The sequence below is a fragment of the Ochotona princeps genome, chromosome 2 (genome assembly GCF_030435755.1).
Source record: "Ochotona princeps isolate mOchPri1 chromosome 2, mOchPri1.hap1, whole genome shotgun sequence".
NCBI classification, from domain to species: domain Eukaryota; kingdom Metazoa; phylum Chordata; class Mammalia; order Lagomorpha; family Ochotonidae; genus Ochotona; species Ochotona princeps.
In genome coordinates, this window is record NC_080833.1 from 23,475,624 (window position 1) to 23,489,084 (window position 13,461).

At 55.0% G+C, this 13,461-nt stretch overlaps 2 protein-coding genes across 2 annotated transcripts; one reads left to right on the forward strand and one right to left on the reverse strand.

The window, feature by feature from the left end:
* Positions 1 to 10,387: 10,387 nt before the first annotated feature.
* FAM229A (family with sequence similarity 229 member A) lies at positions 10,388 to 11,170 on the reverse strand. Its single transcript, XM_004591619.2, has 3 exons — positions 11,020 to 11,170; positions 10,792 to 10,938; positions 10,388 to 10,653 (listed from the first exon to the last, which is right to left on the reverse strand). The coding sequence occupies exons 1-3, from the start codon at positions 11,154 to 11,156 to the stop codon at positions 10,551 to 10,553; spliced, it is 387 nt and encodes a 128-aa protein (XP_004591676.1). The 5' UTR covers positions 11,157 to 11,170; the 3' UTR covers positions 10,388 to 10,550.
* A 308-nt stretch (positions 11,171 to 11,478) lies between these two features.
* Positions 11,479 to 13,299, forward strand: TSSK3 (testis specific serine kinase 3). Its single transcript, XM_004591620.3, has 2 exons — positions 11,479 to 11,888; positions 12,578 to 13,299. The coding sequence occupies exons 1-2, from the start codon at positions 11,714 to 11,716 to the stop codon at positions 13,237 to 13,239; spliced, it is 837 nt and encodes a 278-aa protein (XP_004591677.1). The 5' UTR covers positions 11,479 to 11,713; the 3' UTR covers positions 13,240 to 13,299.
* Positions 13,300 to 13,461: the final 162 nt, after the last annotated feature.

The following is a 13,461-nucleotide window of genomic DNA, read 5'->3' on the forward strand; positions in this document are numbered from 1 at the left end:
CAGCTGAGCAGCCCCACGAGGGCAGGGACCTCAGCTCTGCTGCTCCCTCTAAGAACTCAGCAATGAATTGGGCGTGAACCCCGGCAGAACATCCTGTATTCAACCAGAAAGCAAGGTCCAGATCCCAGTGAGAAAGACACAAAGAAACAGCTGTATTCAGACTGTCGGAGCCCACGGGAGCATGGAGGGGCAGGGGCACTCCCAGGAGGCTTGTCCCCCCCACACTGGTGGAGCCATCTTCTCCTGGAGCCTCAGGCGTGACCTTCTGGGTTTCCCTGCTCCCAGCTGGGCTTCTGTGTGCGGAGCTGTGTTTGTAACACTGCTATTTAACTTTTTTGGATGTCTTCCCAAGAATAGAAATCTCAGCTTAGTCAAATTTAAAAAATCTTTTTAAAAAATATGCTTGTGGGCCGGCACCCAGACATAGTAGGCTAAGCCTCTGTCTGAGGCACCAGCATCTCGTATGGTCACCCGTTCAAGCTACATTTCCCATCCAGTTCCCTGTTAATGCTCCTAGGAGGGCAGTGGAAGATGGCTCATGTCCTTTGGCTCCTGCACCTACGCAGGAGACCTGGACAAGTCTCCTGGCTTTGGACCAGCCTAGCTCTGATTTCGTGGCCATTAGGGGAGTGAACCAGTGGATAGAAGATCTCTCCTCTGTAACTCTGCCTTTCAAATACATACATTAAAAAAAAATACATATGCTTGCGGAGGTTCCAGAGGGCAGGGAAGACTAGCCTTTCAAAGAGACGCACATCAGGTCCACGGGCCCCACCTCGCCTCCCTGCATGGGGTCTTCGACCTGGAAGCCCACAGCTGCACCGGCCCCACTTGGTGCTCCGACCTCGCCCATCCTCCACCGCGGCCCTGCCCGGTCCCCTAGAGGCCCCGCCCCCTCGTCCGGTTCCCAGGCCACGGCCCCCGCCTCGGTGCCCCGCCCCTCCTGCCCGTCCCGCGCGCTCCCGCGAGGCGCGGGGCCGCGCGCCGACGGCTCGTCTGTCAGGCTTTCGGCCACCAGCAGCTGCGGCGACGGCTTGTTACTCGAGGGTCGGCACCGGGCCGCGCCTTGCGAACGGCGGCTTTAGGGGCTCAGCCAGTAGCGGCCTAGGCTGCCGCACGCGGCTGGCGCTGCTCCAGAAACAGCTCCTCGTGCAGCAGGCTGTGTGGATGGATGCCTGGCCTGCTTGGCCCGAGGCCGCCTGAGGGGAAGATGCGGCCGCGGTCGTTCCTGCAGCCGGCTCGGCGCGCCAGGGCTTCGGGACCGGGCTTGGAGGCCCCCGGCGGGATGTTCCCGGGAGCTGGGCCAGGGCTGTTTCTCTGGCCGGCATCTTCCCTCAGGCCCCCTTGCGGGCGCCGAAAAAAATTAACCATGTAGGGAGCAGGCGTTTCCTTTATTGAGGGGGAAGGCTTGAATACACGTATTCCTCCCTCGCCACCTCCCTAACACGCCTGCCCCCCACCTCCACTGTTTTTAGCCTGGGACTCCCTCCAGCTGCTTCATCGGCTTCATCATGGGACAGCCTCATCACCAAGTCCCTCCAAGGGCCAAAGATAGGCCTCAAAGGCAGCAATACAGGGCCAGGGCAGGGAGATCGGCTGCTCCACACCAGCTCTAGCTGAGCTCAGATCTGCAGCCCAGGCTCCAGAATCCTCTAGAAATTCCCTGCAGACTTACTCCACCTACTTCTGGACAAATCCAGAAAGGTCTCTAACAACCTCCTACTGCCCCGCACCTGCACCCTGGCCACTGCCCAAAGTAATTCTGATCTGGTGGAGCCTGAAACAGGTTTAGAGAGGGGCAGAATAGAACCATAACTGAATTCTGTGCTTCTGAAAGACTCTGTGTCACTACCAAGGGTAAGACCAGTGTCCCATGCCCTTGTCCTGCTTGGAGATGTGGGCTTCAGGGCCTGGAGCCCCTAGGGATCCCAGGAGCTAGCCGGCCCAGTGCCCCTGTTCCCACCTGGCCAGTGTGGGCTGTTGCCCGCTTAGTGACACACACTGGCAGCTGCCCAGAACCCCCAGAGTCCGGTAGAGGCCCTGACATGCCCGTCTCGCCATTGTCCAGCTGGACGCCTGATGTAAATGTTCTTCCTCTACTGTTTCCCTCTCCCCTATCTTCAACCTCTCCTTCCCTCCAGTAGCAAACAAACAGGCTGTAGTCTTTGCTATCTTTGAAAGAAACCCAGAGCCCTCCCTCCACCCCACGCCGGTCTCCAGCTCCCCTTCATGGCCGCATTCTTGAAAGACTTGTGCTTGAGGCTTCCACCACGTCCCTCCAGCCCTGCCATCTGACCCCCTCCCCCACCGTTCCACAGGACCCAGCCCCTCAAGGTCTCCGCAGGCCTCCTAGTGGTCAAGTCCAAGGGATGCTCCAGAGCCTCTGACTTGACCTCGAAGTGCTGGCGACTCCGGCACAGCCCAGGCGACACCTCACCCCTCTTCCCCCAGGTGGAGATGGGTGCTGGGCCCTTGTGTATCTGGACATTGGGCAAGCCTGACTTGTTGGCTGTCTTCCTGGTTGCCGCTACAGGACAAATCTCTCAGCTGTTGTACATTGGGCCATCCTAGGCTACATTATCGAGCTGGGATCAGAGCCCTTTCGCTTCAGGCCTGCCCTCCCCTCTCCCTATACCTGCCTCCTAGACATCCCCCTCCCGTGGTCCCCAGCATGGCCGTTCTCTGTCAAGGCCTGAAATCTGGTCTTCATACTGGAATCTGCCCTCTCCCTTTTCTTCCTGTTCAAGTAGATATGGAATTCTTTTCTGTCCAGGGTATTTCTGAAATCCTGTTGCTTCTCTTTGCTTCTACCAGTCCCTGATGTGGTCTGTTCCCAAGGGGCAGCCTGAGTTGTCTTTCCAAGACGAGAGTAGGTTACCCTGTTCAGTGTCTTTGGTGCCAAGTTCTCCTTTGGAGTACCCAATCCCAGATGGGGGCGTTTCTCACCTGGACATTTACACTTGGGTAGCTGCTTCTCCTCCTTTGGTTCAGATGTTATTTAAATTTTACATACTTATTTTATTTTTTTTTAAGTTTTATTCACTTTTATTGCAAAGTCAGATATACAGAGAGGAGGAGAGACAAAGAAGATCTTCCATCTGATGGTTTACTCCCCAAGCGGCCGCAATGGCTGGAGCTAAGCCAGTCCGAAGCCAGCAGCCCGGAGCTTCTTCCAGGTCTCCCATATGGGTGCAGGGTCCCACGGCTTTGGGCCATCCTTGACTGCTTTCCCAGGCCACAAGCAGGGAGCTGGATGGGAAGCAGGGCTGTCGGGATTAGAGCCGGCGCCCATATGGGACCCGGCGTGTTCAAGGTGAGGACTTTAGCCGCTAGGCCACGCTGCCGGGCCCAAAAGGAATCTTTTTTTTTTTTTTTTTTTTTTTTAAGGAAAGAGCAAATGAGAGAGAAATCTTCCAATTTCCTGGTTCACTCCTCAGATGCGACAGCTGAGGCTGGGTCAGACGGAAGTCAAGAGCCAGGGACTCCATTTGATTACCCTAGTATCAGTCCACAGCCATACCACCCTGAATGTGCCCAATCTGATTATCCTAGTATCCAAGCCAGCACCTGCTGCCCCCTAGTGTACACATGTGCAGGAAGTTGGAATTGGTAGTGAAGCTGGGGCCCCAACTCAAGTCCTACCATATGGGGTTCAGGTGTCATCCCATGTTGCACCTGCCCCTACATGTGAGGGCAGTCTGGGTAAGGAGGGGCCTCACTCAGGTGGCTGCCTGTCTGGGGCTGGAGAGGAGGCGGGAGGAGGACGACTACAGTTGTCGTGGTTGGAGAGGGGGCAGAGGGAACCGAGAGCCGTGGACCATTGTGGCGTCCAGGCCACTCTGGCTGGTGGCACTTGTCTGGCATCTGCCCGTCCCCTTGTCCATCCTGTCTGCTGGAGGGATGGATGGAGGTTTGAGAGGGGGATGGGGGAAAGGGGAAGTCCGGTCAGTGTCCGGATGTGATGGGGTTTCAGGGAAAGTGGGTTCTGGGATTTCCTCAGAGCCTGGAAATTCCACTGTCCCTGACTCCACCCTCAGGCTCCCCCACCTCGCTCTTCCCAGTGCTGAGCTGATCAAGCCCTGGCCCCTGCCTCTTAGGGACTGGGAGTCTAAAAGGCCACAACCCGTGACAGGCACCAGGATGACAGGCTGGACCCTTCACGGTCCCTGATGGCCATGGCTATGTCTCCTGTGCTCCTGCTGTCGGCATGCTCTCTGTGATGGGCGCTGTGACCCTCAGAGGGTTGCTTGTCACCACGGCACCTGTGAGACTTCAAGGGGTTAAGGAGCTTCTTCAGACTCACATGGCCAGGCTGAGGCCAAGAGAGGATTTGAACCAAGGCTTGACTGACATCAGACTCTTCGCTTGCGGCTCCTGTGCTATATTAAGCCTGCCGACCCCCTGGTTGATTGGCTCAGCAAGGGGAGGAGGCTTTGTGGGGGATTTGCTCGTGGTTGGGGTGGGCTGCACCCCCCCTCATATCAAGCAATGGGAAAGGGTAGTGCTGACGTCAATTGTTGCCATGGCAACACAGCAACCCTTTCCCTGCCGTCTCCATGGTAACTCGGGGGGTCCATCTGTACTTCGCCCCCTCCTTCTAAAAAAGGGGTCTCTTAGGGAGGGGCTAGCTAATGAGGTGTCTGAGAGAGAAGTCAAGGAAGTCAGTGAGGTGTGTATCCCCTTTCCTGGGGACCCCCTCCCACTTCTAGGCCCAGAGGAGGTGGCTGGGTTCTGGAGGTCCCGCGCTGGGGTCTGGGACCCCTGAGGGGAGGCATCTCTGCCTTCCCACTGGGAGGCTTCCCTGGAAATGTCCTCCCCCAGCCACATCTCAGGCTCCTGAGCAGCACAGCTGGGAAGTTGACAGAAAGAGGCAAGAGGGTTTTTCCCCAGCTCCGTCCAGAGCTGGACATCACCCAGCCAGCTGCCTGGGGGACAGTGACCTTGGCTGTGTGATTCTCTGCCTGCCCTTGATGCTCAAGGTCGGAACAGCAGTTGTAGTCTGTCTGGCTCAGCATAGGCCAGACGAACCAGGGTGTCCCACTGGCTACTGCCCAGGCATGCTTTTCCTGAGACCTGGCAGTGGGCGCCATTCGCCTCCCCCACCTCCCCACCCTGCAGATTTGGAAATGCAGGCTCAGAAAAGTGACATCATTAGCCCGAGATTGCAGATATTAAATGGCAGAGTCAGGACTTGAACTCAGGACTGGAATGGAGCCCAGCGGCTTCTCCAGGGGGAAAGAGGAAGAAACATCAGAGAACAGGAAAAAAGTGGTAAAGAGAAATGAGGGGGAAGGAAGCCACAAGTTAGAGCTTCTTCCGATGACCTGCAGCAAAAGGGTCATACCCCTTAGCCTGGTCTCCAGCAGCCTCGTTCATCTGGCATCACTTCTGTTACCTGCTCAGGGTGTCCTGACCGCTGAGCTTGGCAAGGGGAAGGCTCGAGGTCTCTCATGTGACATGGTCCAGGTAGGCGCTGGTGAAAACTAAACTGAATTCCTTGACCTTGCCCTTCACTTTCCCTTTTTTTTCCCCCTCTTAATTTGCTTCTTTATTGAAATTCAGAGTTACACATAGAGACAGACGGATCTTCCATCCACTGGTTCACTACCTAGATGGCTACAACAGGCAGAGTTGGGCCAGACTGAAGCCAGGAGCCAGGAGCTTCATCTGGGTCCCCCATATAAGTGGCATGGATCCAAGTAATTGGACAGTCTTACTGCTTTCCTCAGGCATATCAGTAAGGAGCCAGATTGGAAGTTGAGCATCTGGGACATGAATTGGCACCCACAAGGGATGCTAACATCACTGTGGTGGCTTAACTTGCTGTGTCACAATGCTGCCATTCTTTTTTCATTTTTTAAAAGATTTATTTATTTTTATTCGAAAGTCAGATATACAGAGAGGAGGAGAGACAGAGAGGAAGATCTTCTGTCCATTGATTCACTCCCGAAGTGACTGCAATGGGTGGAGCTCAGCCAATCCAAAGCCAGTAGCCCAGAGCCTCTTCCAGGTCTCCCACATGGGTGCAGGGTCCCAAAGCTTTGGGCCGTCCTCGACTGCTTTCCCAGGCTACAGGCAGGGAGCTGGATGGGAAGCAGGGCCGCTGGGATTAGAACCAGCACTCACATGGAATCCTGGCGCATTCAAGACGAGGACTTAAGCCGCTAGGCTACCACTCCGGGCCTGCCCTTTTTGTCTTAAAAAAAAAAAAAAGATAACAACAGCAAATTTACTGATCCAATCACATTTTTGGTAAAAATTTATTTCAGTTAATTGAAAGGCAAAGTGATAGAAAACTTCTTATTCCTTAGTTCACTTCCCAAATGGCCACAGCAGCTAGGGCTGGAGCAGACCAAGGCAGGAGCCAGGAGCTTGGCCCCATCTCCCAGTTGGATGGCAGAAGCCTGGATACACGAGGCCAACCTCTGCAGCTTCCCCAAGCACATTAGCAGGGAGCTGGATTGGAAGTAGAGTGGCTGGGATTTATGTGGGATGCCGGTGTTGCAGGGGGTGCCTTCACCCCTGCTGGGCGCTGCTGGCCCCCTTGCCCTTCACTTCTCCTTCTCTCTCCACCACTCCTGCACGGGGGCGGCCCTTTCCCATTGCTTGTGGAACACCCTGAGCTCACTAGTCCCAAGCACTGCTCCTTTGGAAGTAAATACTTTTTAAAAAATATTTTTATTGGAAAGGCACATCAGATTTATAGAGAGAAGGAGAGATAGAAAGCTCTTCCAGCTGCTGTTTCACTCCACCAGTGGCTGCAATGGCTAGAGCTGAGCCCATCTGAAGCCAAGAGCCAGAAGCTTCTTCTGGGTCTCCCATGTGGGCACAGGATCCCAAGGCTCTGGATTATCTTTGGAAGCTTGGACATCAACTGACACCCAGTGGGTTGCGGTGCTTGTTGGTGGAGAATTAGCCAATTGAGTGCTTTAAAAAAATTTTTTTTAAAACTGCCTTTGCAAAGGCAGTTATATACATAGAGAAGGAGAGACAAAGGTCTTCTGTTTGCTGGTTCACTCTTCACGTGACCACAGAGGCTAGAACTGAATCAATCTGAAGCCAGGAGTCAGGAGTTTCTTCCGGGTCTCCCATGTGAGTTCAGGGACCCAAGGCTTTGGGCATCCTCTACTGCTTTCCCAGATAACAAACAGGGAGCTGAAAGGGAAGTGGAGTAGCTGGGATATGAACTGGTGGATGCAAGGCAAAGATTTAGCCACTAGACTATTGTGCCAGGCCCTAAGTACTTCTTTTTAAAGTAAAATGTTTATTTGTTTGAAAGAACTGCATAGAGAGGGAGATTTTCCCGTGTGCTGGTTTACTCCCCATGGCCAGTGGTAGGCCAGGCTGAGCCAACAGCCCAGACTCTGGAGTTACGATGTAAGAGCTTCATCTGGATCTCCCATGTGGATGGCAGGGGCTGCTTTGGGCCATCCCCTGCTGCTTTTATCCGGACCATTATTAGAGAGCTGGATTGGAAGTGGAGCAGTTGAGGCTTCAATCAGCGCTCATATGGGATGCCAACATTACAGGTGGTGGCTGTATATACTATCAAAACATTGGCCCCAATAAATGATTTAAACAATGAAAAGATGGGGCCCAGAGTTGTGGTGCCCCCTGCCATGTTGGCATCCCATATGAGTGCCGTTTCTGGTCCTGGATACTTCACTTTCAGTCCAGGTCTCTGCTAAAGCACTTGAAAAAGCAGGAAAAGTAATTGAAGATGGCCCAAGTGCTCAGGTTGGAAAGAAGATCTCCTTTTCTGTATTTCTTTTTTTTTTTTTTTTAAGGTTATTTATTTTTTTAATTTTTTAAAAAGATTTATTGATTTTATTACAAAGTCAGATATACAGAGAGGAGGAGAGACAGAGAGGAAGATCTTCCCTCCAATGATTCACTCCCCAAGTGAGCCGCAACGGCCGGTTCCGCGCCGATCCGATGCCGGGAACCTGGAACCTCCTCCAGGTCTCCCACGCGGGTGCAGTGTCCCAATACATTGGGCCATTCTCTACTGCTTCCCCAGGCCACAAGCAGGAGCTGGATGGGAAGTGGAGCAGCTGGGAGAGCAACTGACTCCCATAAGGGATTCTGATGCTTGCAAGGTGAGGATGTTAGTCACTAGGCTATTGTGCCAGGCCTTCCTTTCTGTATTTTGTTTAGTCTCTGTAGTTCTGCCTTTCTTTTGTTTTTTTAATTTTTATTTTAATTTTTGAATTTTATCGTAAAATTCTGTATAGTAAGGATTCCCCTCCCTGCAATTTCCATCCCCTAATTTTTCCCATATTATCACAACAGTGTATTTCTTCATAAGGAATTACAATTCCTTCGGTCTGCCATTTTTTAAGTGTGCCCCAACATTGCTGGTACAGACAATGTCAGACAGTCTATCATCCCATTGTCTACATGTGTCCAACACTTTCACTGGGAGTCCCTTTTTTTTTTTTAAGATTTGCTTTATTTTTATAGTAAAGTCCGATATATACAGAGAGGAGGAGAGACAGAGAGAAAGATCTTCCGTCTAATGATTCACTCCCCAAGTGACCGCACTGGCCAGGACTGTGCCTATCCGAAGCCAGGAGCCATGAACTTCTTCCAGGTCTCCCACACAGGTGCAGGGTCCCAAGGCTTTGGGCCATCCTCAACTGCTTTCCCAGGCCACAAGCTTGGAGCTGGGTGGAAAGCAGGGCTGCCGGGATTAGAACCGGTGCCCATATGGGATCCTGGTGCTTTCAAGGCGAGGACTTTAACCAGTATGCTATTGCTGCGGGCCTGGGTCTTGTTTCTTAATTATGCAAGCTGCTATCCAGTTGTCCCAACAGCATTTATTGAAGAGACCAGGCTTTTTGCCTGAGTTGACTATACATGTGTGGGTTCCTTTCTGGTGTTTCTATTCTGTTCCACTGATCTTCTCTGTTTCTGTACCAGTACCAGACAGTTTTGATGACCACTGCTCTGTAGTGGATCTGATTGATACTCCAGTAGGAAGTCCAGCTGGGCTTTTCCCTGATCTAGCTCACATGAGGCCACAGGTGTTGTAGCCCTGCCTGGTCTGGTCTGTCTCCATCTCAACTCAGTGGGAGTGGCTGTCCAGCATGGGGGTCCTCCATATTCCACCTACTGGCTTTGCCCCCTCCCCCCTGGTTCTCAGGTGTGCTGGTTGGGTGCTGAGGCCTAGTTTGGCATGGCCTGCCTCGCCTCGGCATTTGCCAGTGGGTGCCGTAGCCTGGTCTGGCCCAACCCACAACAATGAAGTCTGGGTGAAACTAAAGCCAGGTTTCCCAAACTCAGTTTGTGTGTCCCACCTGGCTGATTGGGACCCAAGTACTTGGCCTTTCCCCTGCTGCCTCCTGGGTGCGCCTTAGCAGGAAGCAGAGCAGGGATCTGAAGCCAGGTGTCCTAAGCAGTATCTTAAATTCTGTGTCAGAGTCATGGGACTGTGGGATTCTGAGACTCCAGCTAGGATGGGGATGGAGTAAGGGCAGGTATTGGGACAGTGGCACTTAGATGGGACAGAGCATGAATCTGACCTCTCTGGCTTACTTTTTTTTTTTTTTTAATCTTTTTTCCCTCAAAGTACCCATAATTCAGGCTCATTTAAGCACAACTGGAGAATACCTGTGCAGCGGAGTAGGCAGCCTTCCTGTCCCACCCCTTCTGTGGGTGGGTCTGAGGGTGTACTAGGACACTGAGGAGCCTGCTGGCATGACATGTCATCCTGGTGACCCCAGAAAATTCTCCCAAGTGGCTTCACCTGGATGATAGGATGTTAAGAAATCCAAGTTTGTCGAAGGAGCTCATACCCAGTCGTTCCCTGATCCCATTTGTCCTGGGAGAAATACAGGCTCACCGTGGGCTGGGGGAACGAACCTTTTGGCCCAGCGATGGAGACACCTGCAGCCCATGCTGGAGTGCCTGCGAGTACGCCAGGTTTGGCTTCTGACTCCAGCTTCCCGCTAATGAGACACTGCTCTGGTCGGAGTGCTGGGAGATCTGGATTGAGTTCCTGGGGCTGCTGGCACTTGAAGCGCCAGCCAGCAGTTGGAAATTCTCTGGTGGGGGGAGCAGTGCGGAGGGTGAGAAAGAACTGGGGTAGACCCTGTCCCCTCCACAGAATAGCAGCAGAAGGCATTTCCACTGGCGCGGGCCAGGTGACCATTCTTTTTATCGCAATTTGCCATTCCCAAGATCCAGTGGGTGCCAGTGCAATGGGAATTTCTCCTAGGATCCGAGTAGGGGGACAGGGAGATGGAAGCAAAGTCACGCCAGACAGGGGCTCTGGCGTCATAGGAAGGGTGGGCTTCCGGGGCCAAGCACTAGAGAGGAGGCGACGGGACGGGGGTATCTGGATGGGCCAGATCCCACGGACAGACATAACAAGGCCAGTCCGGAATGCAAAGAACAGTTTATGCTGTGCTTTATTAAAATGTGCATCATTCTTTTATTTTAAAATGTGCATCATTGTCTCATGCTCGGTGCGTGCGACCTCAGCGGGGTGGCCCGCAGAGGGCCTTGTCCCCGCCCGGCTCCCGTGGAGCTGCCGTGCGCAGGCGCACTCAGGTGGCGCGGGCCCGGGGGCTCCCGCCCATGGCCAGGAAGACGTCGATGGGCACGTGCAGCAGCGTCAGACAGTGGCAGCCCGGGCAGCGTCGAAGCGGCCTGGAGAAAGTGGGGGCGCTGAGGCCGGGGGCTCGGCGGAGGTCTTGGGGGTGCACATGAGGTTCACTGAGGTCCCCGCGAGGAGGTGGGGAGGCCTGGGGGTGCCAAGTGGAAAGCAGGGCGGGGCGCCGGCCTCACCTGACCGGGGTGTGCTCCGTAGCTACCGGCTCCGGGTTGTCCTGGGACTCGGGGACGGCGGCGAGGCCAGGGGAGTCTCCGGCCTCAATGGGGAATCTTCGACCCTGCGGGGGCTCCTGGGCACTCATGTCCAGGCCCCGGGGCGCTCTGCGCGGGGAGTGGCTGTCAGGCCGCTCCCGGGCCGCTTGGCGACCCCCTCCCCGCGCTCGCCCCTGGGTCGTTGCTCACCTGCCGGAAGCCGAGGCCGCTCCCAGGCTGGAGGCAGCTGCCCGAGCCCTGGCCGCGGGAGGACGCTCCGGTCCAGGCGGAGCCGGGCAGGTGTCTGCGGCGCGCCCGGGCTCGGGTGTCAAGGGGGAGAACTGCATTGTGACCCGGGCCGCGGCGCGCTGACCTCACAAAGCCCGTTCCCCACGCCGGGGAACCTCCTGCCGCCTCTCCACTTAACTGGGGCCCCCAGTCAGGAGTCAGAAGGCGCTCTCTGGCGCTCGCCATGGCGCCTTGAGATCGGCCTGCACAGATCCCTAGCCACCCGATGGGGGCGTGGGAGGCATCTACGCGAAAGAGCCGGGCCAGCCGGGCCCACGCCGACATGCTGGGGCGCCCTCCCAGGCCGGGCTCGCGACTCGCTCCCTGGCCCGCCGGGGGCTGAGGCGGTGGTGGTTTAATTCCTGCTGGACATGGCCACGAGGGTGAGAGCGGGTAGTGCCATGGCTCATTTTGGCCAGGGGTCACACAACATTTACATCACAATCGGGCAAGAGTTTTAAAATGTCTGACTCTCTCCCTCTCCCCACCGGCGGCTGTGTGCAGAGGGAGAATGCTCTAGCGCTGGGGCGGCTGCGGATGAAGTCCTTGGGGAGTAAAGGCCCGGGCCAAGGGCGATGGTGGAGTAGAGCTGCCTCGCAGAGGCAGCATGAGCTGAATGGGTGACAGGAAAGAGGCGCTAGACAGCATGGAGGACTTTCTGCTCTCCAATGGGTACCAGCTGGGCAAGACCATTGGGGAAGGGACCTACTCAAAAGTCAGAGAAGCATTTTCCAAAAAACACCAAAGAAAAGTGGCAATTAAAATTATAGACAAGAAGGGAGGGCCAGAAGGTGAGCTGGGGCCCTGGGAGGAAGGGAAGGCTGGTCGAGGTGGGTGGGTGCTTCCTGGCTCTGGGGCTGGAACCCAGGAATGCCAGCCAGAAGGGACCCAGGGTCTGTTGGCGTGGAACAGAGGGATGCTTCTCCATGCAAGCGGCACCAGGTGAGGAGTCCTCAGAGGCACAGTCTGAGCCTGCCAGGCTCTTCCCGTCCCAGGAGTGACCTGACACTTGCAGAGGTCATAGCCAGGGCTAGCAGGAGGCAGGAGCTGGTGCCAAGGTAGGTGGTGGGACAAAGGCAGGCCAGGGCTCCTGGGGAACAACTGTGGGTCAGTCAGGAGGCAGGGACAGGAGGAGCTGGCTCACCACCCCTGGGGCAGGTCAGGTATCCCAAGAGATAGTTAACTTCCCCCCCAAAATCCCCAAGGCACCTTGCTGTCTGTGGTCTCCCAGACCCCTCACTAGAGTGCTGAGATTAGCAGGGAGTAGTTCCACCATGTAATGTAAAGGCAACAGTAATTACTACAAATGCAACAGGAGCTGCTGTTCTTGCATCATCCAAGCGGCCACACTCAGGTGGATTAATGGCGCCAAGGAGCAGGACCTGGCTGTGGTGGGCAGACAGGAAGCCGCGAGACGGGACAGGAGGAGTTGGGCCCTTTTGAGTAGGAGAGCTCATCTCTTATCCTCTTGTTTCCTCAGAATTTATCCAGAGATTCCTGCCTCGGGAGCTCCAGATCGTCCGCATCCTGGACCATAAGAACATCATCCAGGTGTACGAGATGCTGGAGTCTGCTGATGGGAAAATCTTCCTGGTGATGGAACTGGCCGAAGGAGGGGATGTCTTTGACTGTGTGCTGAATGGGGGGCCGATGCCTGAGAGCCGGGCCAAGGCCCTCTTCCGTCAGATGGTTGAGGCCATCCGCTACTGCCACGGCTGTGGTGTGGCCCACCGGGACCTCAAGTGTGAGAACGCCTTGCTGCAGGGCTTCAACCTGAAGCTGACTGACTTTGGCTTCGCCAAGGTGTTGCCCAAGTCCCGCCGGGAGCTGAGCCAGACCTTCTGCGGCAGCACAGCCTATGCCGCCCCCGAGGTACTGCAGGGTGTTCCCCACGACAGCAAGAAGGGCGATGTGTGGAGCATGGGCGTGGTCCTCTACGTCATGCTCTGCGCTAGCCTACCTTTCGACGACACGGACATCCCCAAGATGCTGTGGCAGCAGCAGAAGGGGGTGTCTTTCCCCACGCATCTGGGCATCTCGGCCGAATGCCAGGACCTGCTCAAGCAGCTCCTGGAACCAGACATGATTCTCCGGCCTTCAATCGAGGAAGTTAGTTGGCATCCATGGCTAGCAAGCACTTGATAAAAGCAATGGCAAGTCCTCCCCAATAAAGTAGGGGGAGAAAGCAAACCCAAAAACTGCTTCTAAAATGGTGATATTTATATTTACAATGTAAGATGATTTATCCTAAAACTTAACTGTACCCTCACCAGCATTATTCCTTCACGCACAACCCCGTTTTATTACAGCTTACAAGAGGGTTCCACAGAGGTGTTGTAACTAAAATAGACCCCAGAATCAGTC

Coding starts and splice junctions, on each gene's coding strand:
- FAM229A (XM_004591619.2), bottom strand. CDS start 11,156: ATGCAGTTCTCCCCCTTGACACCCGAGCCCGGGCGCGCCGCAGACACC. Junction 10,939..11,019: donor GCGGCCTCGGCTTCCGGCAG/GTGAGCAACGAC, acceptor CTCCCCGCGCAG/AGCGCCCCGGGGCCTGGACA. Junction 10,654..10,791: donor ACGGAGCACACCCCGGTCAG/GTGAGGCCGGCG, acceptor CACTTTCTCCAG/GCCGCTTCGACGCTGCCCGG.
- TSSK3 (XM_004591620.3), top strand. CDS start 11,714: ATGGGTGACAGGAAAGAGGCGCTAGACAGCATGGAGGACTTTCTGCTC. Junction 11,889..12,577: donor CAAGAAGGGAGGGCCAGAAG/GTGAGCTGGGGC, acceptor TTGTTTCCTCAG/AATTTATCCAGAGATTCCTG.